This window comes from Falco peregrinus, chromosome 12, assembly GCF_023634155.1.
Source record: "Falco peregrinus isolate bFalPer1 chromosome 12, bFalPer1.pri, whole genome shotgun sequence".
Classification (NCBI taxonomy): Eukaryota; Metazoa; Chordata; class Aves; order Falconiformes; family Falconidae; genus Falco; species Falco peregrinus.
The window spans coordinates 20,679,256-20,705,617 of record NC_073732.1 but is presented as its reverse complement, the minus strand read 5'-3'; the positions used below and the strand labels follow the sequence as shown (position 1 = coordinate 20,705,617).

Below are 26,362 nucleotides of genomic sequence, written 5' to 3'. Positions count from 1 at the left end.
GGTTGATGCTGGCAGAGACTATGGATAGAGGTCATCCAGTGCATACCCCTGCTCAAGCAGTGCCACCTAGACCCGATTGCCCAGGACCATATCCACGTGACTTTTGAATATCTGTGAGGATGGAGACTCCACAGCCTCTCCAGACAATCTGTGCTCAGGCACCCGCACAATAAAAAAAAAAAAAAAAAAAAAAAAAAAAAGTTTGCTGTCATTCATACAGAAACTCGCATGTCACAGTTTGTGCCCATTGCCTCTTCTGCTATTTGTGAAGCATATCTGTGTAACTTTGGGCAAGAACGAGATGAAAGCTTCTGTTTCATCCAGTATCCCCATCGGCTTGCATATGTGCATTTGTATGCAAATTAGAGCCCTGGTTCTGCACATTATTCATGAGTTCAGGTGTCAGTTTTACATGAAGTGGATTGGGCCTTGCAATAAAATGCAGCCAAGGTACATAAATCTAACACAAGGTAACTTCCTCTACCTGGCTCCTTCAACAGCAGCTGAATAACTCTGAAAGGTCCATTACATTCTTCGTTGTGAGGACTTAACATGTGCTGAAAAACTGATTCTGGTGCATTGCATGCATTTGCACTCTTTTTTTTGTTCTAGAATAGTAGCTGTTCAGATTATGCAAGGGCATAAAATAGATTAAAATGTGAATTAGAATGAAACTCAACCTTTAGTTTATGGATTCTGAAGTGCTTCCTTCTTGTTCTGTTCCTCTTTCAAGGGATGCAGCTGTTTTGGTAACAGGACTAACCAAAGTGCTGGTAGCAGGAGCTGGCATAGGCCTCAGGGTAGAGACTAGCCAGAGTATTACTAAGGGAAAAAAATGATGAAGGATAAGTACATGGCATTTCTCCACATGTACAGTCTCAAAGCACAGTGAGCAATTACGTGTGAGAAAAGGTTTATGCATCAATAAAAAAATATAATAGCTTTTTAATTTTTCTTAGAATTTTTAATTAGTGGCTTTGAAAACAACTCTGGAGTTCTTCTGAATGGTTTTTAGCTTGATGGCTCTTAAAATAGGAAGCTGTCATTAAGAGTGTAGCTTACACATCTGTTTGTACCCAATTACTACACCAGGAAACATGGTAACTGGTTTTTTTTTTTCCTAAAGAACTCAACTGTCTTAGAGTGGTCAACATTAATTTATTATAGCTAGCCTTAATGGGTGGGAAATTTCGGACATTTTAAAGTTGTTAACTGATGTCTTTAAAGTTGTGTAGACTGGTGAAAGAAGTATCTGTAATCATTACTGCTGTTGACAAGCCATTTGCTTGAACCTTTTAGGCTGTTAAAAGGGAGATGCCACAGGCAGTGATTATTGATCGCTGATGTACATCATCAGTGGAGGATGTCTGTCAGAAGTTCTGCCCTTTGGGAATACGTGTATGAAGAAAGCAGTATTAAGTAATGTGTCATTTAGACTTAAGTGAATAAGCCTAAATGAGGGGATTTGGTGCTGATGTTCTTGCATAACTGTCATAAGGACCCTTGAATTTACATGTGATAATTATGATCGTGAATGGAAATAAGCAGTAATGTCATAGATTAAACTGGTTGCTAAAATTGATGTAATAGTTCAGGATCTTTCTTACTTGATGCCTGCTTGTAATATTTGTGTTTTGCAGTGAACTACATCTGCTTTGTCAATTCCTTGTATATGCAGGTGCAGCTAATCACTTTAATGAATATAATACTTCATGAAGTTCAGTCCTTTTTGTCCAGTGATTTGATTATTTACAAGTTTTCTGTGTTTTCTATGATTCCCGCCTGCCGGGGGTCAGCGTAGGATACATCCATTTATAATATTTCATGTATTGGTTATATGAAACAGTTGTGTATGAATGTTAGTTAAAAATACTAATGGTTCTTGTTTCTGAAAGGAGTGAAAGGATTCCTAATTAGATACAGGCTTTTTGACCTTTATGTTAGTAATTCAGAAACAGTCCATGGTACCAGATGCCAAAGTATTGACCATTTTAAATTTGCTCAGCAGTGGGTAATGGTCATAGTATAGTTTTTAGTGTGCAGGTATGTGTCACTCAAAAGCCAGCACAGTGGCTATCCCTGGAAAGAATGCAGGAAAATTTAACAGCACCTCGTGTTTAGATGGGACTGTCCTACTTGTGGGTCAGATAAGAAAGCAGAATGAAGAGGGAGCTTGAATTGCACTGTTATACAGATTTTGTAACTTTGCCTGGAACTGGATTTTAAAAAACCACAACTGTGTGTATATATGCAAGCATACAGTTCACTGTAAGGGCACTTCAGTAAGTCTTGATCCGTTTATGTTATCAGCAGATCTTAATCCTAAATCCATGAGCAAAACCCAGGTAAAAGGGAAGGAGAGTGTGTTTGTGTGTGAAGGGATGAAGTCTCAACTGTAGTGATTTTGGTGACAAATGATCTGTTCATAGTTTCCTGTCCTTTTGCTCATACATAAGACTGTGTGGCCCTGTGTTAGATTTTCTGGATCACTGATGCCAAACCTAGGCAAGAGTCCTAGCGATATTACCCTGCCTTTTACAGGTGCCAGTGGTGGGAGCCTGGCTTCTGCCAAGTGAGTGGCAGGGGCAGGTCTGAGCCAAAGTGCCTGGGGAGCCAGCACGACATTAATAGCCTAGCTTGTAGTACAGTATAGTCTCCCGTCTGCCTCATGAGCTGGGCTGCAGCAAGTGGGGCATACATGGGCTTCCAGAGATCCAGCTCACAGCGTAAACCGGATGACTGACACTAATATCTGGACAGTCCAAATTGGAAGTCTGGCAAGATGAAGTCACATCACATTTTCTTTGCTTCCTGCCGCCCACAGTCTTGTATGTGGTATAAAACACACACAAATGTTACATGCAAGCTTTCATGTTGATAATACTACTCGTCGCTGCGTGGTTTTGGTGCCAGTGAATTTATTGATGATGTGTTTGGTGGTCTCTTGTTAGCTCTGCCTCATCACCTCTGTTTGTAATGAGGATACATGGAATGATGTGTAAGGAACATAGAATATTTCAAACTTAAGTATTGGCATTCTCTATCTTAGGCAACACTGCTAAATTAAATATCAGTAATGGAGTACCTTGTTCATTTGAGCAAAAGTTAATGTGTTGCATCAGTACTTCATTTAGTATAAAATGTTTCTGATCAGACATGACTAGTGCAAGCTTAGAGTACAGATCTATTTATATCGGTTACCTCACTGATAAAGAACTCCTTCAAAACTCCTACTTGAGGACGAGGATGTTTACTCTTCTGTTTAATGTTTATCACACCCTTTCTGAAAAAATCCTTGTGAATTTATAGGTTTTAATATTAACTTTAATGTTAGAAAACGTGTTTTATATTGCAAAATACCTTAATACCACAGGTTTTTTGTACAACCTTTTTTTGAAAAACTCTCTATGGTCTCCCTTTAAAAATTACACTAAATGTCATCCTGACAGGCATGAAATCTATTTCTCTTGTTTTTATCTTGGAATTGTAGGTGAAAGCTGATAATGCTTATAGTAAAGCTTGGGGTTGTAGGTAGGAAAGTAGTATGCAGGAATTCTTTTGACAAATCTTTTGATGATACTTTTGGCATATTTCCTGGCAGTAAGGGAATTATTTCTCATAAAACGGCATTTAAAACCTATATTGCATTCTGATCATTTCTAGTTGTATTGCAAATGAACCATACAATCTGTAGTACTTCATAGACTGCTGTGCTTCAGTTACTGCAAATGTGACAGCTGTAGAGAAATTTATAATAGTAAGAATTATATTTGGGACTTTTTACTTTTATGTTATTCCTTCACGGTTAGTCTTGTGTTTAGGCAGGCTGTGATCAGACTTTTCAGGCCTCAGCAGTATAATTATTTAAATAATTATGTAACTTTAATGCTTTACATATGTCCCATTTGTCACTTGAAGTATATATATACTTGATAAAATATTATATTTGAGTTTGAGTGTTTATAAATATATATATAAATATTGTGGAGTGAAAGAGTTTGACAATGTCAAGTGAAAAAGCTGTTCAGGTAATGTCAAGCAAGTTCCTATGTACAAGTCTGCTAGCCATGAGTCTGCATTACAGTCTCATGGGAAGAGCAGTGTGCACACTTTGAAGTGAAAGACTTCCCTGTGTGAACGAGTTCCTGAAACCCCCATGGTGGTGTAAAATGTACAAACTCTTGGTTGGAATTTGTACTTTCGATTTTATTAAGAAGTGTGTAATGTTTCCGTTTGTGCAGCTGACGTTTGTGCAGTGTCAGCTGTTAGTCTGCTGTTAGTCATACCTGCATTATTGTTCCACTTCAGTCTTCCCATTCTTCAGCAGGACGTTGGCTTGAAAATAAGTTGAATATTAAATGTGTTTGTGCTGTCATGCAGAAAGCCAGACTTTACCTAGTAATGGACTAATTGTCTGAAATCCTGGAAAGTCAGTGCATTGGGGATTCCTTCTTTTCTACTTGTTTTGTCTTATTAATGAAACCTGCAGCTAGACAGTGGATTCAGGATTTTCTGAACTCTGCAGAGCATTGTTCTGAATGTTTTTCAGGTGTTTTGTGGTGCCTGATTTTGAATCTGAAGTTTTGTTTGTTAATAAAGGAAAGATAACTGAATTCAGATCTGCAGAACAAATTTTCAGTTACTATAGGCAGACCCTAGAAATATATCCATATTCCCCCTCCCCCCCCCCCTCATATTGACTACTGGGGGAGCATGTAGTAACGTAAGTAAGAGGTAACATTCAGCTATGGAATAAAGCAGCATAATGAGGTGAAGACTAATACTGAATCACAGACTCTTGGAATGCAAATAAATGGCTGTCCATAGCAGGGAGTTAAATCCCTTTCTGTAAATACTGCTTTATGTTAAGTTGTCATGCCTCTGAATGATGGACTGCATGGCCTTGGTGTGCAGTCCTGTGACTCGGGCATTTTGTGCCTGGATAGAGTTTAAGTGAATTGTAGTAGAACAAATTTTCTGTGCTTTATGTTACGATATTTCATCCACATGTTGGGGCATATTTAAAGGGGACATTGATAGCATAAATTTGGTAAAAGTTCTGCATTACCTCTGTTGTTAGCTAATGCATACTTGAGGCAGTAAATTTTGTATGTTTTTTGCATCTTCAGACAGACAGAACTTGAGTCTGCCTGTCCAGTTTACCTGTCCAGAAACTTTCTTGAAACAAAAAGGCCCTGATTGTGGGTGTACTTCATTGCCAACTGTTTCAGTTGCTTACCTTTCAAAGAAAGAGATTTGCCTGCCTTTCCTTGCAGTGGCAGGATGGCCTTTGAAAGGGTTTATTTTATTGGGAACACACTAGGTGGTTCAGTCAGGTTGGCTTCTGTGATTTTCTGGTTACCTGCTTTGTTCAGGGTTACCAGTGTGTGTTCTGCTAGAGCCAGTCTTTTGTGTTGCTGGCAGATGGTTTCAAGTGAAGCTCAGGGAGCGGAAAAGCAGGTTTTGAGGAAATGCCTGCACAGCATTGCCCGAGTAAGAGTTCAGGTAGAAGGAGATGTGTTCGTTTAGGGCCTTTGCAAGCAGCTGTCAGCGTGGGCTCCTTTACTGTCTGTCATTACATTGGGTGATCTCCTGTGTCAAAATTATCTTTCCATGAGCTGGCACATCATATGGCTGTGGGCTAGTGGCTCCTTGCACAGTTGATAATGTTCTTCATCCTCCTCAGCTGGCAGTTTCTTAGGTGGATATAATCCATTCAGCAGATTTCCTGGAACTTCTCTTAACATAGCTATGCAACTCTCTCACTCCTTTAAAACCAGGTTCTTCCTTGACCTCTTCTGCTTGGGCAAATACCAAGCTCTAGCAAAAGCAGGAGTACTTGGAAAGATGTTTCTTGTCCCTTTGCTATTTTTTGCCACATGCCTTCCTGCCTTAACCAAGAGGTGTAGGAACTTGTACTTGAGTACAGCTGTATTTATTGGGTGGTTGGTTGTCTTCAGGTCTTTGACATAATCAGTGCCCCCTGAAGAAGCCCTTTGTCTTTCAGAAGAAAGAAGGGGAAGTGGGATTTCTCCTTAATTGTTCCTGAGATCATAATAATGTGATACAAAAAAAAAGTGAAATATTGTATTCTCTGTTTTCCTGTGAGATCCTACAGGTATTTGGCCTCATACAGCTCCCAATTTGGTACTTGAGAGATGATCTAGCTCTGTGGCAGGCTGTATTGCTAAATTTTACCCAACCTGCAGTCATACCATTCTGAAGGATGGTTGTTTGGATTTGGTTTCTTGTTGAGAGCACCCATTAAGCGAATAATGCTATGCTCAGCTCTTTGACATTGTACTGCAAGTTGTACTAATTGCCCTGGGCCTGGATCTGTCTCCTTTTATTCCTGTAAAACAGTTGTAGGTACCTGTAGATAAAATAATAAACTCTTGAGTTTTCAGTTGTAAATGTGCTGGTCAGATTTCAGCAGTCGTTTGGAACAATCCCTGTGCACTGTATTTCTTAGAATAGCCAACTAAGAATATCAGCAACCTCATGTGAAGAGTTGGGTTGTGTCTTGGACACTCCTATGCTGGAACCCTAGAATTAGTGGTGGTCTGCTCTTTGGCTTAGTTTCAGGCTGTCTTGAAATTACTGCCTTGTTTTGATTTTACTTGCATTCTTGTAATAAAAATGTTTTTGTTTTAGGGATTTATCAAAGATGTTCATGAGGACTCGCTCACAGTTGTATTTGAAAACAAGTAAGTATTTTATTTTAAAAATAAATCATTTGGGTGTTACGTTGTTATTTTGGTTTTGTGCTGTTGGTATTGTGTGTGTTTGTTTTGATACGAAGAGGAAGTAGCATTAGAAAGGTAATGGTTTTAAAAGTACAGGCTCACTGTTCAGTTCACAGTCTCCATGAACTACCTTCTTGAATTGCTGTATCAGAATTCAGCTCCTCAGTTACACAGTCTTTTACACTTTTGGTATCTTTAGCAATGCCCATAGATGTGACAGGCAAATTTAATTAAAATAATTATCCATGACAGAGGCCTGATACTGTTAGACTAAAGCAGAAAAAGATGGAAAATACCACAGAACTTCTGCCTGTTTCATTCTGGTTGTGAACACTGACCAGTATTGCTCAGATCAGATACACTTCTAAAAAAGCAAAAATTCTGTATCGTGAGAGTAATTGATATTTTCTCTTTAATTATTAAGAAAGTAAGTATACATACATATCCAGTCTAAAGACCTGTTCTTTTTTTAGTGGAAAAGGAGTTTAAATCTGTAAGCAAACCTGGAGAAAGAATTATCCATGAGGGCCTCTTCATTTAATGTATAAACACAGCAGTGCAACTAGGGGCTTGTAGTGGCAAGTCAAAGATAATCCATGGGATGGTAAAGTATGAATGAATAAGTGGTGTTCAGCATTCAGACTGATAACACTGTGCATTACCTGGGAGATTCCAGGGCTGATTTAAGATACTCTGGGAGCTACATTTTCTTTCCTGTTCCCTTCCAGTTGCTAGGTGGAGATCCTAAAAATGCATCCGCTTTTGATGTGAAAATTTTTACTAAAGTTGCCAGCACCAACCTGTGGATTAGTCTTTGACCCTTTCTTCAAAAAAGATTGCTGGGTAATAAAGGCAGTACTAGGGAGTGTGCAAGTGTATGTTTTTACACAGCATTTTAGAATCTTGAGGGTGTGTATGCATATACATACATGTGTGTATAGAAGTAAATCTGGAGGGAGTGGGGAAGAAGTAATTCTAGGGTTTACCCTGCAAAGTCCAGTCTTGATTTCTTTCTAACCTGTGTTTTCTAGCCCTTTTATGAAGAGTAGTTAGAATGTCAGGTGGCAAATATAATTTGTACTAACAGTTACTGGGGTGTTTATGGAAGTTGTTACTGTCTTCTGGGTTTTCATACCCCCATCCCAGAACTCAAATAGAAAGAACAAATTGGGTCCTTCATCCTGTCCATGGTCTGTGACAAATCTTTAGTTCCGTATTCAATGTGCATACCTTCTCTTTAAGGTAGGAGGCTCTTTGCCTTCAAAACGTATACTTTCACATCAGAAACCAGGTAAGCTAAAGGAAGCGCCTATGGTTCACAGCTGGAGTCTTAATTGCTGGCAAACACGTTTCTGGTGTTCGGTGTCCATGTCATCCATTTGTTTTGCAGAAAGTCTGGTGGCCGCGGCCACGTTCCAAAAAAGATAGGCTACAACGTATGTAGAATGTTTTGCTGACTAAATATAGGCCTGATCAGGAAGTGAGTATACAGTTTTAGTCACATTATTCTGTGATGTAGATCTGACAAACTATTACCCTTTTTACTGAGTTAAATGCATAAGGGCTTTAGTAGAACTGAAGTCAGCAAGGGTGTCCTGTCCTGAATGCATCATTTTGTTGTGATAGTGATCAGTGCTAGTGAAGTAAACGCATCTACTCTGCTAAAGGCAGTCTGAATTGTCAGTTTGCATTTTCTGCGATTGTTAACAGCTATCGTAAGGTTCCCAAAGTTAGTGGCCTAGCGCAGACTGCTAATGATAATTTTGTGGCCACAGCAATAATTAGTCTCTGGGCAGATAATCCTTGATTCTTTTAAAAGAATCTTTTTTTTTTGGAGGTGAGGCAGAGAGTGAACACAGAAGCTTCAGGAACTGGAAAAGTCTTACTGTGTAAGATAGAAAATGAGATCTTGAGGTGCAATGTCATGAGGCTCATTGGAGTTTGAAGCAGCCACATTGAAAGACAGACTTCTCTGCTGGAAGAAGCAAGCACCTCCCTTTTTTGTAATTTGTGCCAGATATTTGGGATAATCCTTCTGACTGTTAGCTGTCAGTTCTGCCAGATCCTCTTGGCAGGTAATTTGTAGCCAGTCACGAGTCATTTCTTAAAACATCTTGTTTTGTATTTCATCAGTGAGATGCTCCAGTTCTTGACTTTTTGCCATTAAAACTTTGACAACTCCTATTCTGAGAACTGAGCTTTCTGTGCCCTTTCCCACTGTTATTAAAAAAAAACACAAAACATCTTGCAGCTGACTAGGTAATTCATTATTGGCCCATCCATTTCTGGGGGATGAGGTTCCTTTAGGTGATTGGAGATGGAACCAAAAATAACCTGCTGCAACTTCAAGCAGATTTTATTGAAGGTACAAGGTCTCTTCAGTCAAAGCATGTCATTATGGGCTGTTTATAACTTTCTGTAAGCTCCTGTTTGCTAGATTCTTTATCTACAAGGTGCAGTTGAATAGGGAACTTCAGGCAGCTCATTTGAGTTTGCAGTGGTTTTGCTGCCATTGTTCAGTAGTCATTATTACGCTCACACTTTCTGAACTGAGGTTTTATATACCTTATAATTTAGGAACGCATTTTGTCTTCAGATGCTGCTTTAGGAACGCATTTTGTCTTCAGATGCTGTTTGCCTTTGCATCTATGAGAACAGTAACTTTACAAAGGTGGGGATGGGAAGGAAAAACCCAAACCCTGAGTTTAGTGGCAATTATAGCTGCAGCCAGGGCAATTGAATTGCAATTGATTTTTGTCAACCTCTTTCACTGTTTCTCAGAAATCAAATGAGATTTAAATAATGTCTTATGGCCAAAATACCTTCCAATTTCAACGAAAGCTATCCATAATCTTCATGGGTCTTTCCTTGTTTCTCAAAGTTCCACTATAGTTAAAAGAAAAATAATGTGTATAATAATGGCTGGAGCAAAACTGTGTATGGATACCTGACATCTTTATTAAGTGAGGTACTTCAGCGTAAACTGTCTTTTCAGAGAAAACATAGGAATGTACCCATCTTGCAGAAAGTTAAAAAGTGCCTTTTGCTCTTAATTAACACTGAGACTTGTTCTGCTAATTTAGCCTGCTCTGCATGAAAGTGAGGAGGAAAAAAACCCACTTGAAGTAATCCTTACTGGTACAAGTTAGTTCTGGATCCTGTCTGTACCTGATGTGAACTTTAAGATGGGCATAAATGATGGGCATGGGAATGATTTGACAGATATTGTCAAACTCTCTTAGGTGTTCCAAGTTGGTAAGTTTTTTGAGGGATGTTTTTTTCCCTGTATTTCAAGCTGTGTAGAGTCTTCGAGTGGGTTTCTGATTAAAAGAGTGAGGAACAGCCAGTGTTGTTCTGTGGCATTCACAGAGTAGAAGGAAGAGGAATTTCAGGAGAATGCAGAGGATGTGAGTTGCTCCAGTAGTCCTTGTAAAATACATTTCTGTAAGTGAAATGCTTTGTAGAGCCAGCTGCAGTAAAATAAGTAGCTGTTCTATACAAGAAGGTAAAATTTTAATTTCGTGTGCCTAGTAATAATTGATAGACAGATATAAAGGTGTGTTTTTACTGAATCTGTTTGCCCGACACTTAGTTGGGAGCGTTAACAAGTTTGTGGGTAGGAATGTGAAGTTTTGTGAACAACCAGAGTCAGATCTTCCTGGAATACTTCAAACATTGATGGTAGGCAGTTGAAATGTTAAGTATGAGGTGAAGAAATGGATGAACCCCATGTTGAAGTGCAACGATAAGCTTACATCTATATGAAAGCTTTATGACTTGAGCAGTAGAGATATAAGTACATCATCTTAATAGTATTTTCACTGGGTTTCGTGAAAGCCATTTAGTGAACCCAGTTATGTTACAATTTTTCAGTTAATTTAAAAATTGGTTTATTATTAAGTATCTTCCCAGATACTGTTTTTGTCTTGACAGGATTATTTTCTTCCTTTGCTTATAAGGTTTGGTTTCTAGCAATGAAGAAACAGACTTGATTATATGGGAAGAGTGAGTTTAGTAAGAAAACAGCAGGAAAATCCTAGAAATAATGTGGGATGTCTTTTCAACTTTCAGTTGGCAACCGGAGCGCCAGGTACCCTTTAATGAAGTCAGATTACCACCACCCCCTGATATCAAGAAAGAAATTGGTGAAGGAGATGAAGTGGAGGTGAGTTTATCCTAACAAACTGATTGTCTGTTCAAGGTGGTGGTCATGATTTGAGGTACAATACCGAAGTGAAGATTTAAAATAGAGCCTGTCTCTAATAATGGATTTATTAGGCTTTCAGTGAAACTTTAATTTCAGTTTTTTCACAGAACTACCAATGGAACTTTCTCAAAATCTAAAATTCAAAAGAGCTTGAGAATGTTTCAGAATTAAAAACAAAACTAGGTAATTTTAATTTTGGATCTGGAATGTAACTGTTAGAAATGTTTTGATGTGAAGAGGTAATAAAGCTCTTCAAAAAACAAGTTTTAACCCAGGTGAAATACCTGGTATAATCTGGTAGGGAATTGTGTGAATTCTATGGTTTTACAGAGAAACAGTGTTAATTAAGAATTATTTATTAAACCTGGAAATTAAAATACGCATGTTCTGTTCCCAGCTCATTGTAGCGCATTTAGAAATTTAGTAATTAGTTTAACTTCTGCTTTTTATGCTACTTGTCCTTAAAACCAAAAATTATGAGTTTCTTTTGAATACATTTGTAGTTTTGGGTTAATAATATAAGATACAATGTAGTATAAGGTGCTGGATTTTTCTAGGTTGTTCTTATTTGAAGTGCATGCTATTTATTGGCTTGCTTAAGAGGTTAAATGTAAAGGATTATTTTCTGCCTCCTTGTTGTTGCAAAATTTCCTATTTAGTCTGCATGCAAATGACTTTGGCCTGTCAGAAGTGTATAAGGAGTAAAAGAAACTTACAGAAGATGAGGAAAGTGAAAGTTCAGGAGTGTTCTGTTCTATATCTGATCTTGCATTAACTTGATAGCGCTTGTTAAATATGGAATATTTAGTCATATGATGACTTGGTTATTTCAGTAGTCCCAGGTATATAAAGTAAGCCAAGGACAAAACAAAAATCTAAATTGTGGAGTTAATTCTGTGTGAACTTCCAGTGTGAAGACAGCGTTTGAATTTAGTGAGGATTTGCCCCAAATAAGCATTGAACCAAGGTTTTATCTTCCTTCAGAAACTTCTGTTGAATTGTCAGTAATATATGTAAAGGAAATCTGTTCACGGTCCTTGTAGTGCAGAACAATAAAAATCTGTGCAAGAAGCACATACCTAGATACTTTATACAGTAATAATTTTTGTGTAGAATGTGTTCCATTCTAGTGAAAATTAGAAAAGTTGGGATGTTTATTCTTCATTATACATGCAGGCAAGTGAATTATGTCTCTGTGTGCTCTCAGTGTTTCTTTCTACTTTGATTTTCAGGTTTATTCTAGAGCCAATGACCAAGAACCTTGTGGCTGGTGGCTGGCAAAAGTTCGAATGATGAAAGGAGAGGTAAATTATTTTAAAACCTACTGACTTCTTGCTGTTAGGTTAAATACAGTAAAGATGAAAGGTCTTTGTGATGGAAGAACTATGAATAAAGTACTACAAATACAAAAACAGAGTAAGTTGAGGTGGCTTTGGAATGACCCATGCTGTATGACACAGCTGAGGGTTGTGTTTTTATAGCTGAGCCAGTCAGTTCCATTATTAGTAGTTAATTGCTTGGAGGACTGTGTGCATGCGCAAGAACAGGACTTCTAACAAACCTACTTTGTGAATTGAACTTGGTGGTAAAAATTAAGTGGTATGCTTCACTTGTGTTAAAGTTTGTTCAGACTCCATAAATCAAGCATGCTGTAGCTATCAATGTGTGTTGCTCTAGATTTTCCTTTGTGTACATATTTCTATTGAGTGTAGTGGAGAGATGCTGGTTGGTTTGCTTTTACATCTATCAAGTCTGTATTTTACCGTTCACTGTTAAGAGTTGCAGCTGCAAAGTAACTTGTAGATTCAGACACTTAAGTATATAGAGAGTTATGGCAGTGTCTGATGCAGTCTCATTAAAGCTTTATTTTGTGAAATGACAGCAAGAACATTTAATTTTGTAGTAGGAAAGGTCCTGTGTTTTGATTCTACAGTATTAGATTCCTAGAACTGAAGGAAACTGGGTTGAGAAAAAAATTGTCCGATTTCTGATACAGTTTAAAAACTGTCAACGAAGAGTAACTGATACCGAGTTGTGTTAAGGGCAAGGTGGTGGCAGACAGTTACCAGAGGAAGATTTTGTGTCTTGATCCTTGTGGATAAACAGCTTGTTAAGAAAACGGCAGAAAAGAAGACAAACTGATTTAAATGATAGTTTGTCATTTGGGGCTAATCTGCTTCTCTTACGTGTTACAGAAATTTGGAATTTTATTATCAGCTACCTTGCTATGCTGCTGATTTCAAAAAGTCATTAAAAAATTCCTAATTCTGAATTTAAATTCAGAATTAAATTAAATTAAATTTTAAAATCATCAGATATCTGGTGTCTTCATAGAGCATTGTCAAACTAGTTATTTTACAGAATTGTCCCCCCAAGAGGAAACCTCCACAGTTCAGTTTTTGGCTTCTTTGTACAGTCTGTAACACGGTTCCATATGCAAATTGTTTCCTTAAAGTAAATGTGAAATTCACAAACAACGCCTGTGTCTAGTGATAGTCAGCTTTGTGATTGTTCTGATAACCAGAAATAGCTTTAATTATAGGAGTTAATTTTTTAAAGTATGTAGTGGTAGTTCTCGTAAATTTAGTTGTCTGTTTAGTATTTATTTTACGTTACTATTACTTAAATGGTTTTGTGTTATGTTTCAAAGCAGCTTTATATGATTAGGGTGATCCCTAAGCCAAACATAAAACCTGAACTTGGAACATAGCATGTGGAAAAGTATGTCACAACCTTAGTGATTTACTGTTTCCTGATACTTGATAACTGGCGGGTGTTGACAAAACAGATACCAGTTTTGAGGGAGGAAGAGGAGAAAGTGCTGCTGCATTCCTAATTGCATACAGACGGAAGGGAGGATAGGAGAAGGCTGAATCCCCAACACAAAGCCAATCTTTGGAGAGTTTGTGCATGCAAGCTTCTTTAGACTTGCAAGTGTTGGGTAGAAGTGTAGGAGATTATTGGTAGCTGTTAAATCTTCTTAGTTCTCTTGCCTTCCGAAACTGGGGATAGTGTGTATCAAAAAGATTGATTATTGAATTTTTATTTTCCTTTTGATCTCTACATGATTCACAGGTGGTTTGCTCTTGAATCAGTAGTTCTGCTTTTTTTTTTTTTTTTTAGACTGTTGCAAAGCAGATATTTCTGTGATGAATGAGGAATGAGTTATGTTTGCTTCTCTATGGTATATTTTTTGGCATTAGAGCTCCAGTAAAAGTTTTGAAATTTGGAAGTTGAACTGGCCTGAAGTAGGTATTTGAAGAGAGATGGGCATGAGAAAAATCTTGTCAAAGATGCTTTTTGTGGGGGACTGAAATTATGGTACTCTGACCACTCAGGTATCAGATGGGTACTGAGATATGTCAAAGTTTGTTTGTGTAGAGTTGTAGCATTACATCAACTCAGATTTATGTTTTAGTCTGTTCGTATTTCATACTTTCTTGGTGATGCTGGTAATGTTACTATGTCTTTGTTGTTCCTTACTGAAGTAATTTAAAAAAATCCAAAAAATTCTTCCATAGTTTTATGTCATTGAATATGCTGCTTGTGATGCCACTTACAATGAAATTGTCACTTATGAACGACTGCGACCTGTGAATCAAAATAAAACTGTCAAAAAGAACACCTTTTTCAAGTGCACAGTGGACGTTCCTGAAGATCTGAGAGATGCGTGAGTAGCTCTACACACTTTAATTAGGCATTTACTGTATTTGGGCAGGGGGGAATTGGACGGGACAAGACTCACTTAAATTTTAGAGGCCAATTTACAGGTCCATGAAGAACTTTTAAGGGTGGCCTGTGGCTGCAGTAGCTGGTTTAGAAACTGCTGACAGGGACACCTGCTTGTGGGGTGGGGATAGAAAGGGAGTTCTGAGATGGGAGCTTGAGGTCTGTCTTTAGGCTTGTACAGGTGATGCACTCACAGTGGGCTTCTGGTACTGAGACCTGCCAAGTAACCATGCTGGCATACGGTCCACAGAGAAATAAGCTCTGGAAACACATTATGGAGAATGGGAAATTTTCAGTTTCTGAATAGTCGTCACCATAAACTACTGAAACATTCTTGGTTCTGATCATGATATGACGTGTTCTGTTTTGATGCAGCTTGTTGAAATAAGTAATTTTGTTTCCTTAGGTGTGCTAATGAAAATGCACATAAAGATTTCAAAAAAGCTGTGGGAGCATGTCGAATTTTTTATCATGCTGAGACTGCTCAACTAATAATACTGGTAAGTAATTATTTCTATGTAGATGTTGCAGGAATTTTCAATATATTATTTATGGGAAGTATATAACCAGCTGTGTATTTGTATGGAAAGTGGTTTAACTTCTCAAGCTATGGAAATTATGGGAGATTTGTTCAAAGTAGATGTGTTTAAATGTAATCTTTGGGTGTAGGCCTTTTGGAGGGGCTACAAGTATTGCACTACATATAGCCTAAATTTAGGAGCAGCTTTCAGTCTCGTCATTTCTGTGATTTTTGTCATCTACAACCGAGTACCGTTTCACTGCTTTGTGCAGATTGCGTAAAGCTAACTCTAGCTTACTGTGCTCTGGATAGTAGATTTTCCCCTGCACTGTATTAAACTGCACTTTGACGTACAGCTGGGTTTCCACATGAAGAACTGCACTAGTTCAGCAGAGCCATTAAGGAATTGTTCACTTAGATTCTTCTGTGACTGTTTCCTTTTATTCCTTAGACTTTTTTCCAGCATTAGTTTCTCTTCACAGTTCTGTTTACTTGATACTACCCACTTGAACATCACTTTATACAGAATTGTATTTTCCTTGCTTATGTCCTTAGCTCTGCCATTTTGTGAGTGACAAGTATGTATATGGTAGAATGATACTCAATTTTTCTGGGGAACATCAAGGGGAAAGAGTTAATGGTGTATATCCAGCAGCAAAACCTTTAGCAGAAAACATGCTGTGAGTGAGAACAGAAAGTTGGTGCTTTGCAGAAGTGGTGCTGAACTTCTTATGCTTTGTTTTGAGGAAGAATAATGTCCATGTAAGTTCTAGAAATTTCAGATCATGTTTATGATTTAGTTTAAGTTGTCGATTTATCCTTCAAATGTGAATTTGCTTAAAAAACAAAACTTCATATTCCTTCACTTCTGCAGTCTGCCAGCGAAGCAACAGTGAAGAGAGTGAACATTCTGAGTGACATGCATTTGCGCAGCATTCGCACCAAACTTATGCTTATGTCAAGAAACGAAGAAGCTACAAAACACTTAGAAGTAAGCCATAGCTTGTCATTCTTGTTGCTTGAAACTGAGTACATAACTGTACGTGCCATTGAGTGCGTATGTATGATTCTTACTTGGTTTCTTCTTCAGTGCACAAAACAGCTTGCTGCAGCATTTCATGAGGAATTTGTAGTCAGAGAAGATTTAATGGGACTTGCTATAGGAACACATGGCAGTAACATACAACAAGCCAGAAAGGTTCCAGGAGTTACCGCCATTGAACTTGAGGAGGATACTGGTACTTTCAGAATCTATGGAGAGGTAAGGGGAAGCTTTGTATGGACGATGAGCATTTCACTCTGTATCTGCTTTTAGAGTGGCAAGGGCTATACCCAGAATTAAGAACTGGAAATAGCTGAGTAGTTGTCTGAGTGTCTGTATGCATGTTCACACTGTAGCAGTTTATTTTACATGTATTTGGAATATGAGACTTTATTGTGATGGTGTCTTCCATAAGATGTTTTCTGTCCTAATTCTCCATGTGCTGGTGTGCGAATTCTGTAACTGCACAGTGTGTTTTGGTCAACCTGAGAGAAGTATTTTTTTGCTGCTATTTTACTTGATCACAGATACGGATTTTTTTACTCCTTCAGACTGTATATGCTGGTTTTGTTGGTTCTTCTCCCCCCTTTCCAATTCATATGTAGTTTCTTGTGTAGTGTCTGCTGCTCTGACTCAGCCAAATCTGTTGAAGTCTCTGTCTGCTGCTTCTCACTCCTCTTATTTCAGCAGTGTAATGCTGGCTTTGGCAAAACAATACTGGCTTGCTCCAAGTTAATTCCATTTGTGTGACTCTGACCTGATGTGCTTTAAACCTTCCAAGTGCCTTGAAGCGTAGCTGGTCTTTGCACCAAAACGAGGATCCATTCAGGAGGCAGAAGAGTAGCGACAAAGTTGCCACTGTCAGTAAGGCCCTGGCAGGACATTTCTTGAGGTTTTTTATCACGTGTTACCAGCTCTACAGGTGCCACTAACACCCGAGTGTCTGACACTTAGAAATCCTTGATTGTCTACTGTTTCGGGAATTTTGAGGTCTCTTAATTATGCTCCATGCATGCAGGAGTAGAACCTGGTTATGATCCAGTGGTCAGAGGAAGTTGATACTGCTGAGAGGAAGACAAATTTCTGTATTCTTCAGTATCTCTGAATTTTTGTGACCTTTTTTTGCGAAACCTTAAACACTACTAGGGTTTCAAGGTGGCAACAGATTGTTTTGATCCTAGTACTACCAGTAAATCATATCACACAGTTCATGAAGAAGAATCAGCCAAGTTTGAACGCAGTAGAATGTCTGGTGTATTCCAGTTTCAGTCTCTTTAATGTGAATGATGTGATGCTGAAACTTGTGGAAAGGTTATGACTGTCACCAGCCTCTTACAGTAGTGCACAGCAACGATTATAAATACCAGATGCCCCCTAAATAAAAACACCGTTAGACAGATCCAGCCTTGTCCTTCCTAGAAGAGATAGCTGCTTCTAAAGAAACCAGGCAACCTAAATACTTCACATGACAACGGCTTCATCATCTGGGTATACTTGTATGCTCTTTCTGCCTCTTTTAAGCTGCAGCTGGCAAGCAGCTTGGGCCTAATGGCTGGGTGCATGGGCTGAGATGTGTGGGAGTAGTGATCCAGTGTCCTTGGCATTGTATCAGGGTTTGAGGGTCTCCTGTACCTAATGTTTTACATAAAATTGAAAGTTCAGTGGTGCCCAGGGCCAGAATCTTTGAGGGAAGGAACAGGGAGATTAAAATTTAAGAGTATTGGGAAGTTTTGGATAGAAGGACAGCAAGATCCTATCTATCCAGGCTTTTTCAGGAGACTGTTACTTGTTTTCTCTTTGGAGAAAACAAGAAAACTATTTTTCCCCTTGGAACTTTGATTAGTCTTCTAGTCAAATGAAACTGAGCTAATAAGAGTTTTATTTTTGTGGGGAAAAAAAAACCCAACTTGTATCACAATGGCAGAAGCATGTTCCCTGCTATGACCTGGGAGGGTTTTGTCTTTTTCTGCATGGCGATAAGGCTTTTCAAATGATTCCCACAGGTGGTTTTGTTTTTTCTATTTGGGAAGGTCCAAAAGAGCTACCAGGACTTTGGAGAGGCTTTTGAAACCTTGTCTCCGAAACTGGTGTGAGACTCCTGAGACAGATCCACCATTTGTGATAGGAGTGCACTCCCAGAGTGTGTAGCCACTAGATCTATGTTAGTGACTGGTACAAAACATTTTCCCTAAAATCTGCAGCTATACAGTCTTGTTTCACACTCATTTAGAACTCTCCTGCTGCAAAAGTGGTAGGTACAGTGAGTGCTGAATTTGGAAAATGATCCTGCATTTAAGATTTCTCTGAAAGACTGTTGTAACATAGATGTGTTTTGATTGTATGGCGTACTGTGTGAAGTAACCAGAGTATGGATGGGAAATTCACAGTTAGATAGTAACTGGTAACTGGAATCCTTTAAGGTCTTTAATTCATGTGCACGCTTCTAGAGAAAGAGTGAAATATTTTTTTTTTTTCCTCTTCAGACTTATTGACTGTGAGGAACTGAGAATATATTGTCCAGATCAGCTTTGTGTGCTCTCTCATGTTGAGGTGTGAATGAGTCATACAGGTTGTACTTGCGTAAAGGTTCTGAGTGCTTGTGGCAAAGTGTTGATATGCCTACGGGTGCACTGGAGAGCTCCAGTTCCTGGCAGTTGCTTATTTTTTTCATCCTGGCTCCATTTCTGTGAAAGTGGTCACTATTCCTTCATATTTACTTGGGAAAGAATTGATAAAACATACCTCTAGCACGGGGCATTTTGAACTCTGTAGTTGTCATATTTGTAGCGTTCACTGAAGGTGAAAAATTGCTAACGTGTGTTGGCATTTGTATCATTTTAGCAGTTGCTTTGCATAACCTCTGCTCCCTGCAACAACTTCCTGGTCATCTGTTTTCCATGCTGGATGGATTGCTTCATTATCTTGAAATCCAGTTTGCCCATGGTTCTCTGGCTATCATTTTGACCTCTGCCAGAAGTGGAGGTTTATAAATTTTTTGTTCTCCTAGGGCTTCCCTGATATGGTTGAAAGATGCAGGAGCTGGTGGTACCCTTATTTCAAGTGTTGCCTAAAAAGTGACAGATGGAAGGGCTGAGGTGTTCATGTAAAATGGAGACTATGCTCAAAAGCTGTCATTACTGACTAGATGCTGATAGTCATTCCTTAATTCTCCACTTCTGCTGTTGCTAATTTGAAGCTTTGTTTCTTGTTTCAGCATCTGTATAGCCTCAATTAACTGTCAGTTAATTTCTGTCATTAAATGATAAAGCTGTAAGAGAGTATTTGTAGGAGTTGTCCCCACTAACCAGTGACGCTGACCCGTCTTGGAAAACGTTGTAGATGAGCTGCGGCCAGAAATCAGCATCCTCGAAGGAGAGTGCCTTGGCTGTAATTTATTTGTAATGAAGAGGTGACACAATTAGGACAGATTCCTTAGTGCAGTACGCCAATTTAGCATGGGCTGTAGAGTTCAGGTTGCACTAGTGTAATTTTGCGTGTAGTTGCAGGAGAGGGTTTATCTGAAGGTGTTAGTTATTCAGGCATAGTTTCCTGTCAGGCATAAGACAGGAGAGAAACAGAAGTAGAAAAATCGTTGTAGAGAAAAACTGAAAGCTTCCTACTTGTAGCCAGTTCTACACAGACTTGGTGTGCTGTGTCTGTAGGCTCCTACACCTTCCTGCAGTGCTGTTACTCCTTTGACTCCCCCGTTGCCTTGAGCACTGCCAAGTTCTGCTGCACTGTGCTCTGGATGTAGCCTCCCAGCCTTTCTGCAGCAAGTCACTGTCCTGAAGATGAGAGTTGTGTGGTGGGCAAGCCTTGTCAGCATGCGCACACCTGGAGTAGATACTTTTGATACTTTGGTAGTGTTTATTTGTTGAGGTTTAATGTGTATTGGCAAACAGTACTTTGTATTAAGACTTGCACGCAAAAATGGATCTGTTACAAGAAAGGTTCTGTGACCGATGTTGTTCTCTTGAATATTGAGTAAGAGAACAGAAACCTCACAGAGGGGAGAGTGTCTAATGCCTGTTACATTTAGGCTGTTGTGAAAAATCAGTACACCTGTCATATGGAAAAGGCTGTAAAGCCAGTTGCTGCTTGCAGTGAGCCTGTAAAGCTCTGTGGAGTGGTTGTCCTTCAGCCTTGGAAATGTCTTTATCAGGTGACATTATCTTTACTGTCAAGAGACAAACCAGTCTAAAATTTATTTTTTCCTTGGCCATTTTTCTATATGCGGTCCTCTGGGTAGTGTAATGGCAGACTACATGTTAAAAAATGACATTAAAAACTGCAAACTAAGTTTATATTGCTGACAATACCAACAGTAGCAAGTTTATGTGCAGAAAAACTGGGTGCTTCCAAAGCAGTTTAGGGGAAAGTGCAGAGGTTAAATGATGGCTTGCCGTTACCTCCTCGTTCACTGTGAAGTCAGGTGAAATGAGGTACATGATCCAAAGTCTGTTTTTAACGTAGTAGGTCTTGTAAGCTCAAGTTCCTATGAATGTTGGTAGGACTTCTGACAGACTTTTTCTTTTCAGTACAGAATCTTTGTGATAAGTTACATTGATTTTTATTATTATTATTTTTTTAATAAATGGACTCTAGATTTGAAAGCTGTGTGTTGATTTTGGAGGGAAAGAATAAAATTAGCTGTTTTTTCCTAATTGGTGTCGACCAGAAAATCCTTCAAGATACATCTGTAAGATACTTTGTCCGGGGTTTACTTGTCATATGTTGCAGATAATGTTTTATAATGTCTTGAAATGATATGGAAGAAGTTGTTTTGGTCATTACTGATGCTTTGCTTTGCTGCTGAATTTTGTCTGTGAGCATTGTACTCCATTACTCCTTCAACATTTCGTTCAAAAGTCGATCAATTCTGTCTCTGTTCCTCTGTTTTTGAAAATGTTTCATGTTTGGAAGACTTGCAGCTGTTGTTACAAGGTTTTATTTTTAACTTATTCACAAATAAACTTTTTTAATTCATTTCCAGACTGCTGATGCAGTAAAAAAGGCTAGAAGTTACTTGGAATTTGTGGAGGATTTTATTCAAGTTCCCAGAAATCTTGTTGGTATGTAATACTGCTAAAACTTGAAAACTTGGGGAAAGGGAGCCTAATCAGCCTGACACTGCAAAGAAGATTTAGATGCTAGCACAATATTTGATTTCTCCATTTAAGTAGAAAGTGATTAATCTTTTAAAGCTGTACGTATCAGGGAATTATTAAGAAATTACATGTATTATTGCTGCATAATAACTTTGTCAGTATTTTAACAGTGAAAAAAGTTTGATTACCGACTTTTTTTTTTTTGATTCAACAAACCTAGTTGAACCAAGGAAATCTGCTAAATCTGATGTTTTACAAATTGAGGTTTTGGGGGGCTTTGGGTAGCATGTGCTAATGTGAATATACCCACATATAATAAGAATTAAGAATCCTTGTACTAGTCACAGTAATGCATTTACCTGAAAATGCTGCTTTTAAATGATTACAATACCAATTTATGTCAAAGGCAGGCATCTTGCCCAGATCACTTACAGTCATTTATGTAAGCAGATGTATATTTAGCTACAAGACACCCAAGTTAAGAAGTTTAATGATCATTAATGACTCAAATTGAAGTTACCACACTTTGCCCAGGGCACTACTTTCTGTGCCAAGAGAGGAGAGTGCCATCTACTGAATTGCCAGTTTCAGGTACTGGAGCTCCTCAGGACTGAGGACTTTCCCAAATACTGGCTTACCATTGTCCATAGAAAAACGTTTAATGGTACAGCGAGTGTGGTTTACTTTAGTAGTAGAAAGAGGATTGCTGTGCAAAATGAAATTGTAGGCATACAGAATGATAGCTGTAACGTTTTTCTAAGACAAAAAATACACAGAAAAGACCTGCTGAGCTATTTGAACTGTTGAGGAAAGGAAACCATTTTTAATGCTTTTTGTACTTTACTTTGTATCATGTTTAATATCTGCTGTAAAGAATGTTCCTTATGGAGTACTCTGTCACGTGCTTTTGGTTGTTATAGCCTTTTTTCAGAGGCTCTACCTTCCTTTAATCATAATTTTAAATTAAGTGGCACGTATCTGTAGCTGGCTTGAAGAAATGTTTCTGCATAGCTATAGTATAAGGAAGAGCTAAAATTTTTTAATAAGGCAGCAGAGGAGTCACTTTTTTGAGATCTAAACATAAAAGTTCTAGAGAACCTTTTGGTTTTGATCCCATGCATGATTTCAGTATTTTAAAGGTAATATGGGAAGCATGGGTACTACTCAAGTTTGTTGTAAAGGCAAAGTTAATTTTCAGAAAACAGTGATGTAGTTTTTAGCTTTGTTTTTTTAAGGTGCTCCCAACAAAAGTATATTATATAGGCCTGACAAAATATCAGGAAAGATTGAATGAGGCGGGGGTGCATGTGGAGTCAGGGGGTCCAAGTAATTTTGATACATAGATTTATAATAGACATTTGCAGAACTTTTGTGCATTTTAGTCTGATTATTTGAAACGTGTGTGTAGTGGTGATCTTCGTCAATGCTTGTTATTCTATGCATACATATATATATATATGTACACAGATGGTTTAATTTGAGAAGTTTTCACCTCTTCTGACACAGTGTGGGGTTTTCTGTGGGGGTTTTTTTGTACCTCTGAAGTAGAAGAAAACTTAGAAGCAAAGCGAATGGTAAAGGAGAGTCAGGTAGTTGTTACGATTATGTTATGCATAATTTAAAATATCAAGAAACCCATTAAAATACTTTGCATGTGGGTGCAAAATTAACCATTCTTGCCCTCTGAAGGAAAAGTTATTGGAAAAAATGGAAAAGTGATTCAGGAGATTGTAGACAAGTCTGGAGTCGTCAGGGTGAGAATTGAAGGAGATAATGAAAATAAACTGCCCCGTGAAGATGTAAGTACTTTTTTCTTTCTTCTTATGATTAGGTTTTTGTTTTCAAAACCAGTCATGTGGAACCTTTTAACAAAGAACATGTTGGAAAGTATATGCAGAAAGTGAGAGTTTCTAGAGAATGGCTCAAATGAGTTAAAAGCATTACCTTACTGCATCAGAAGGGGATTGCTGTTTCATCTCTGCATCGTTATGCAGTTTATAAATGCAGCCTGCGTGGCCTCTGCACTTTTCTGTGGGCTTTTTTTTTTAGCTAACCTGTAATGGGGCTGATGTCCATGTTACAAAAACATGGCGTCTGTGATGTGGGTAGTTTTCTAGGATAGATGCTTGTGGATTATTTAATGAAGCCAGTTATGTAACTTTTCTGTGAATACAGAGAAAATTGTTTTTAAGGTTTTTGCAGACTGACATCTTGCATTAAATTTTATATTAAACAATTAGAGAAAGTGGTTTTTTGCTGCTGAAGCAAAACCTTTCTTTTTTTTTTTAAATCTTCCATGTACTTTAGCAGCATAACTAAATTTGGGATTGATAGTGTTAATGGTGTCCACATATTCTAAATATACGAGAACGTAAGATCAGATCTTCTAATGGTGCTTCATCTTGTAAAGCTGGTTTAATTGACCGCTGGACACTTCCTGGTAAACTATGGATGCTTTTGTACACCGACTGTGATAAACACACGCGGCAGCTGTGTTGCGTGAGGGACATGAACACTGTGTGTCAGGTTACCCCGCCTGCCAGAGCAGGCTGCTGGGGGAGCCGGGCAGCCTTCGGTGCTTGACGTACAAGCCTCTACCCTTGCCCCAGTCTGAGCTATTTCTAGCGCGCCTTTGCAGCCCAAGACTCGGATATCATCTTTGCCTGTTCAGCTCACTTCTGTAATTTAAACAGATCTTTCTTCCTGAAAATAACATTTTATGTTTTGTTTCTGTAGGGAATGGTACCGTTTGTATTTGTTGGTACTAAAGAAAGCATTGGAAATGTCCAAGTTCTTTTAGAATACCACATCGCGTATCTAAAGGTAAGTGTATTTCAGAAGAAAGAATCGGTAGAGGAAGCTTTGGTTGAAGGAGCAGAATTTTTAAGCAACAACTTTGGTGGGATTTGCAGTTGATAAACTGTTCCTCTGTATATCAGGATTTAAGGTTTGGTGCCTTGAAGCCATCACTCGCCCATATGTATTATGCAGGCCTTTAAATACACTATCATTGTCACTTCGACTGCTGGTGTTGAAAGGATTGGACTGTGAAGAACACTGGTTTAAGTGGCATTTGGGAAGTAACACGCAATTCTTTTGTCTGTGTTAGTGTGCTGTTATTCTGTTGGGGTAGGATGGAATTTCTAATAGTAACACACTAATATAATGTAGTATTAGAACAATTATCCATTTAGATTAGTTGGCTTTGTATGGAGTTGTGGTGTTGACTTAACAGGAATAATGAATGAATTTGAATCGTGTTACTTTGTCAGTTTGCTTTTTTAAAAATTTGACTGGAGACTGTGTGGTGAAGCTTTCTTAAGAAAAGTCGTCATAGGCTTACAATTTCTGCGTGGTGATTTGAGAGAAAGGGTTTAGATTTCTTCCAATACTTGGCGACCGCAGAAGTCATACTGGAATTCCGTTACTTGCGGTCACCTTCGAGGTGGTGTTAACTCACCTACAGGAGTGCTAGTTTCTAAGGTGACTGGATGGGCGATGGTATTTTGTGAGGGGAAAGAACATTTCTTTATCAGAAAATTTGTTTCCTTTTTTGTAGGAGGTAGAACAGCTAAGACTGGAAAGGCTCCAGATTGATGAGCAGTTGCGTCAGATTGGTATGGGTTTCAGGCCTTCGTCTGCTAGAGTTCCTGAAAAAGAGAAGGGTTATACCACTGACGAGAGCACCCTCTCCTCAGTGCAAGGTTCCAGATCCTACAGTGGAAGAGGGAGAGGTCGCAGAGGCCCCAATTACACATCTGGTTACGGTGAGTTTTCTTGAGCATCTGTTGAGTGAGTCCTCAGGATGGTTTTGAGTCTGTAACTGTCTCTAGATTCCCTTGTATTCAGTGTAGTTGAGTGAAGGTAGGGCTGAAAATTTAGAATTGTAATTTTATTTTTTACATGGCTCAAAATACCTAATTAGAGCCACATTCTCATTGAAGTTCAGTTTTAAATTGAGCAAAAAAGTGAGTAAACTGAACTATGATTTGAAGCAGTGCTTCAACAGTAGTACCTATACCATATAAAGCTGGGAAGGAGAAAGGGCTACAGATACAGATACTCTACAGGAGACACAAGTTTTTAAAAAAAAAAATCTGAAATTAGCATTACATGTTTTGATTGAGGAGGAGGAATAACGCTTGTCTGTGATGGTGGCCATCTTATGAATGTATTTTTCAAAAGTAAACCAGAATAATTTAAAATGGAGATGGCACAAAATCTTCTTTTTTTTTTTTATTAATTTGGTCGGGAACTAACTGGGTTTGTTTAAGATGTGGTGGGGGATTCTGATGCTTTTTTAAATTAACAAGGAACCGCAGTTCAGTTCCCTAGAGGTGTGCACATCCCCTCTTCATTCAGCAGCAGCTCCCCACATGGAGACAGCCTGCATTTCAATATAGACGTATTTCAAGAAACGTAGGTGCTGCAGTAAATGAGGAACGAAAAATTATATATTCAGTTCAGTGACTTACTTTTCATCATGTACACATAGCTTGCTTCTGTTACAAAATCAGACACGTTCTTCTGGATTTGAGTCTGTCACTGACTGTAGTGTCCAGGGTAGTGCCGTGTTGGTCACGTTAGTTTTGATGATAATGCTAATGTTTGTGGCTTTGCTTTTTGCTATTTCCCAGTGAATTGTTTGACTGAATTCTAATGAAGGTTGTACAGTTTCTTTTATACACATACATGCTTTACTTTGGAAATCATTCACACCCCACCCCAAAATGGCAGGAATTGTACATTAGAGCCATATGGGTCTAAATATCTTTACTCCAGAATGGTCAGCAGGGAGAGTTCCTGGATGTCTAAAATAAATAGTAGGTGTTGAATTTTCCAGTAGTAAAAAGCTGTGAGTTCAGTTAACTCTGAGATGGTGGGATATTATGGACGCTGTTTAATACAAACAGTTAAATGGTGCAGGCAGCATTATAACAGCCAGGAGAGGTTGCTTAGCAACAGCCATCAGCTATAAGGTGGCAAAGTTGTCCTTGGGAATTTCAGAGA

General features: G+C 38.5%; 1 protein-coding gene across 6 annotated transcripts in view; it reads left to right on the top strand.

Moving 5' to 3' along the window:
* FXR1 (FMR1 autosomal homolog 1) overlaps nucleotides 1-26,362 on the top strand; it is a 38,755-nt gene that overhangs the window by 5,731 nt on the left and 6,662 nt on the right. For all 6 annotated transcript variants that reach the window (XR_008749415.1, XM_005232939.4, XM_055817221.1 and 3 more), the window contains exons 2-12: nucleotides 6,655-6,707; nucleotides 10,818-10,911; nucleotides 12,186-12,257; nucleotides 14,475-14,623; nucleotides 15,089-15,182; nucleotides 16,077-16,193; nucleotides 16,293-16,463; nucleotides 21,238-21,316; nucleotides 23,042-23,151; nucleotides 24,089-24,175; nucleotides 24,912-25,119. Coding sequence is in view for 5 of the 6 variants with exons in the window: in XM_055817221.1 (XP_055673196.1) it covers nucleotides 6,655-6,707; nucleotides 10,818-10,911; nucleotides 12,186-12,257; nucleotides 14,475-14,623; nucleotides 15,089-15,182; nucleotides 16,077-16,193; nucleotides 16,293-16,463; nucleotides 21,238-21,316; nucleotides 23,042-23,151; nucleotides 24,089-24,175; nucleotides 24,912-25,119 (1,234 nt within the window). In the remaining variant the exon portion in view is untranslated. The remainder of the gene's footprint in view (nucleotides 1-6,654; nucleotides 6,708-10,817; nucleotides 10,912-12,185; nucleotides 12,258-14,474; nucleotides 14,624-15,088; nucleotides 15,183-16,076; nucleotides 16,194-16,292; nucleotides 16,464-21,237; nucleotides 21,317-23,041; nucleotides 23,152-24,088; nucleotides 24,176-24,911; nucleotides 25,120-26,362) is intronic.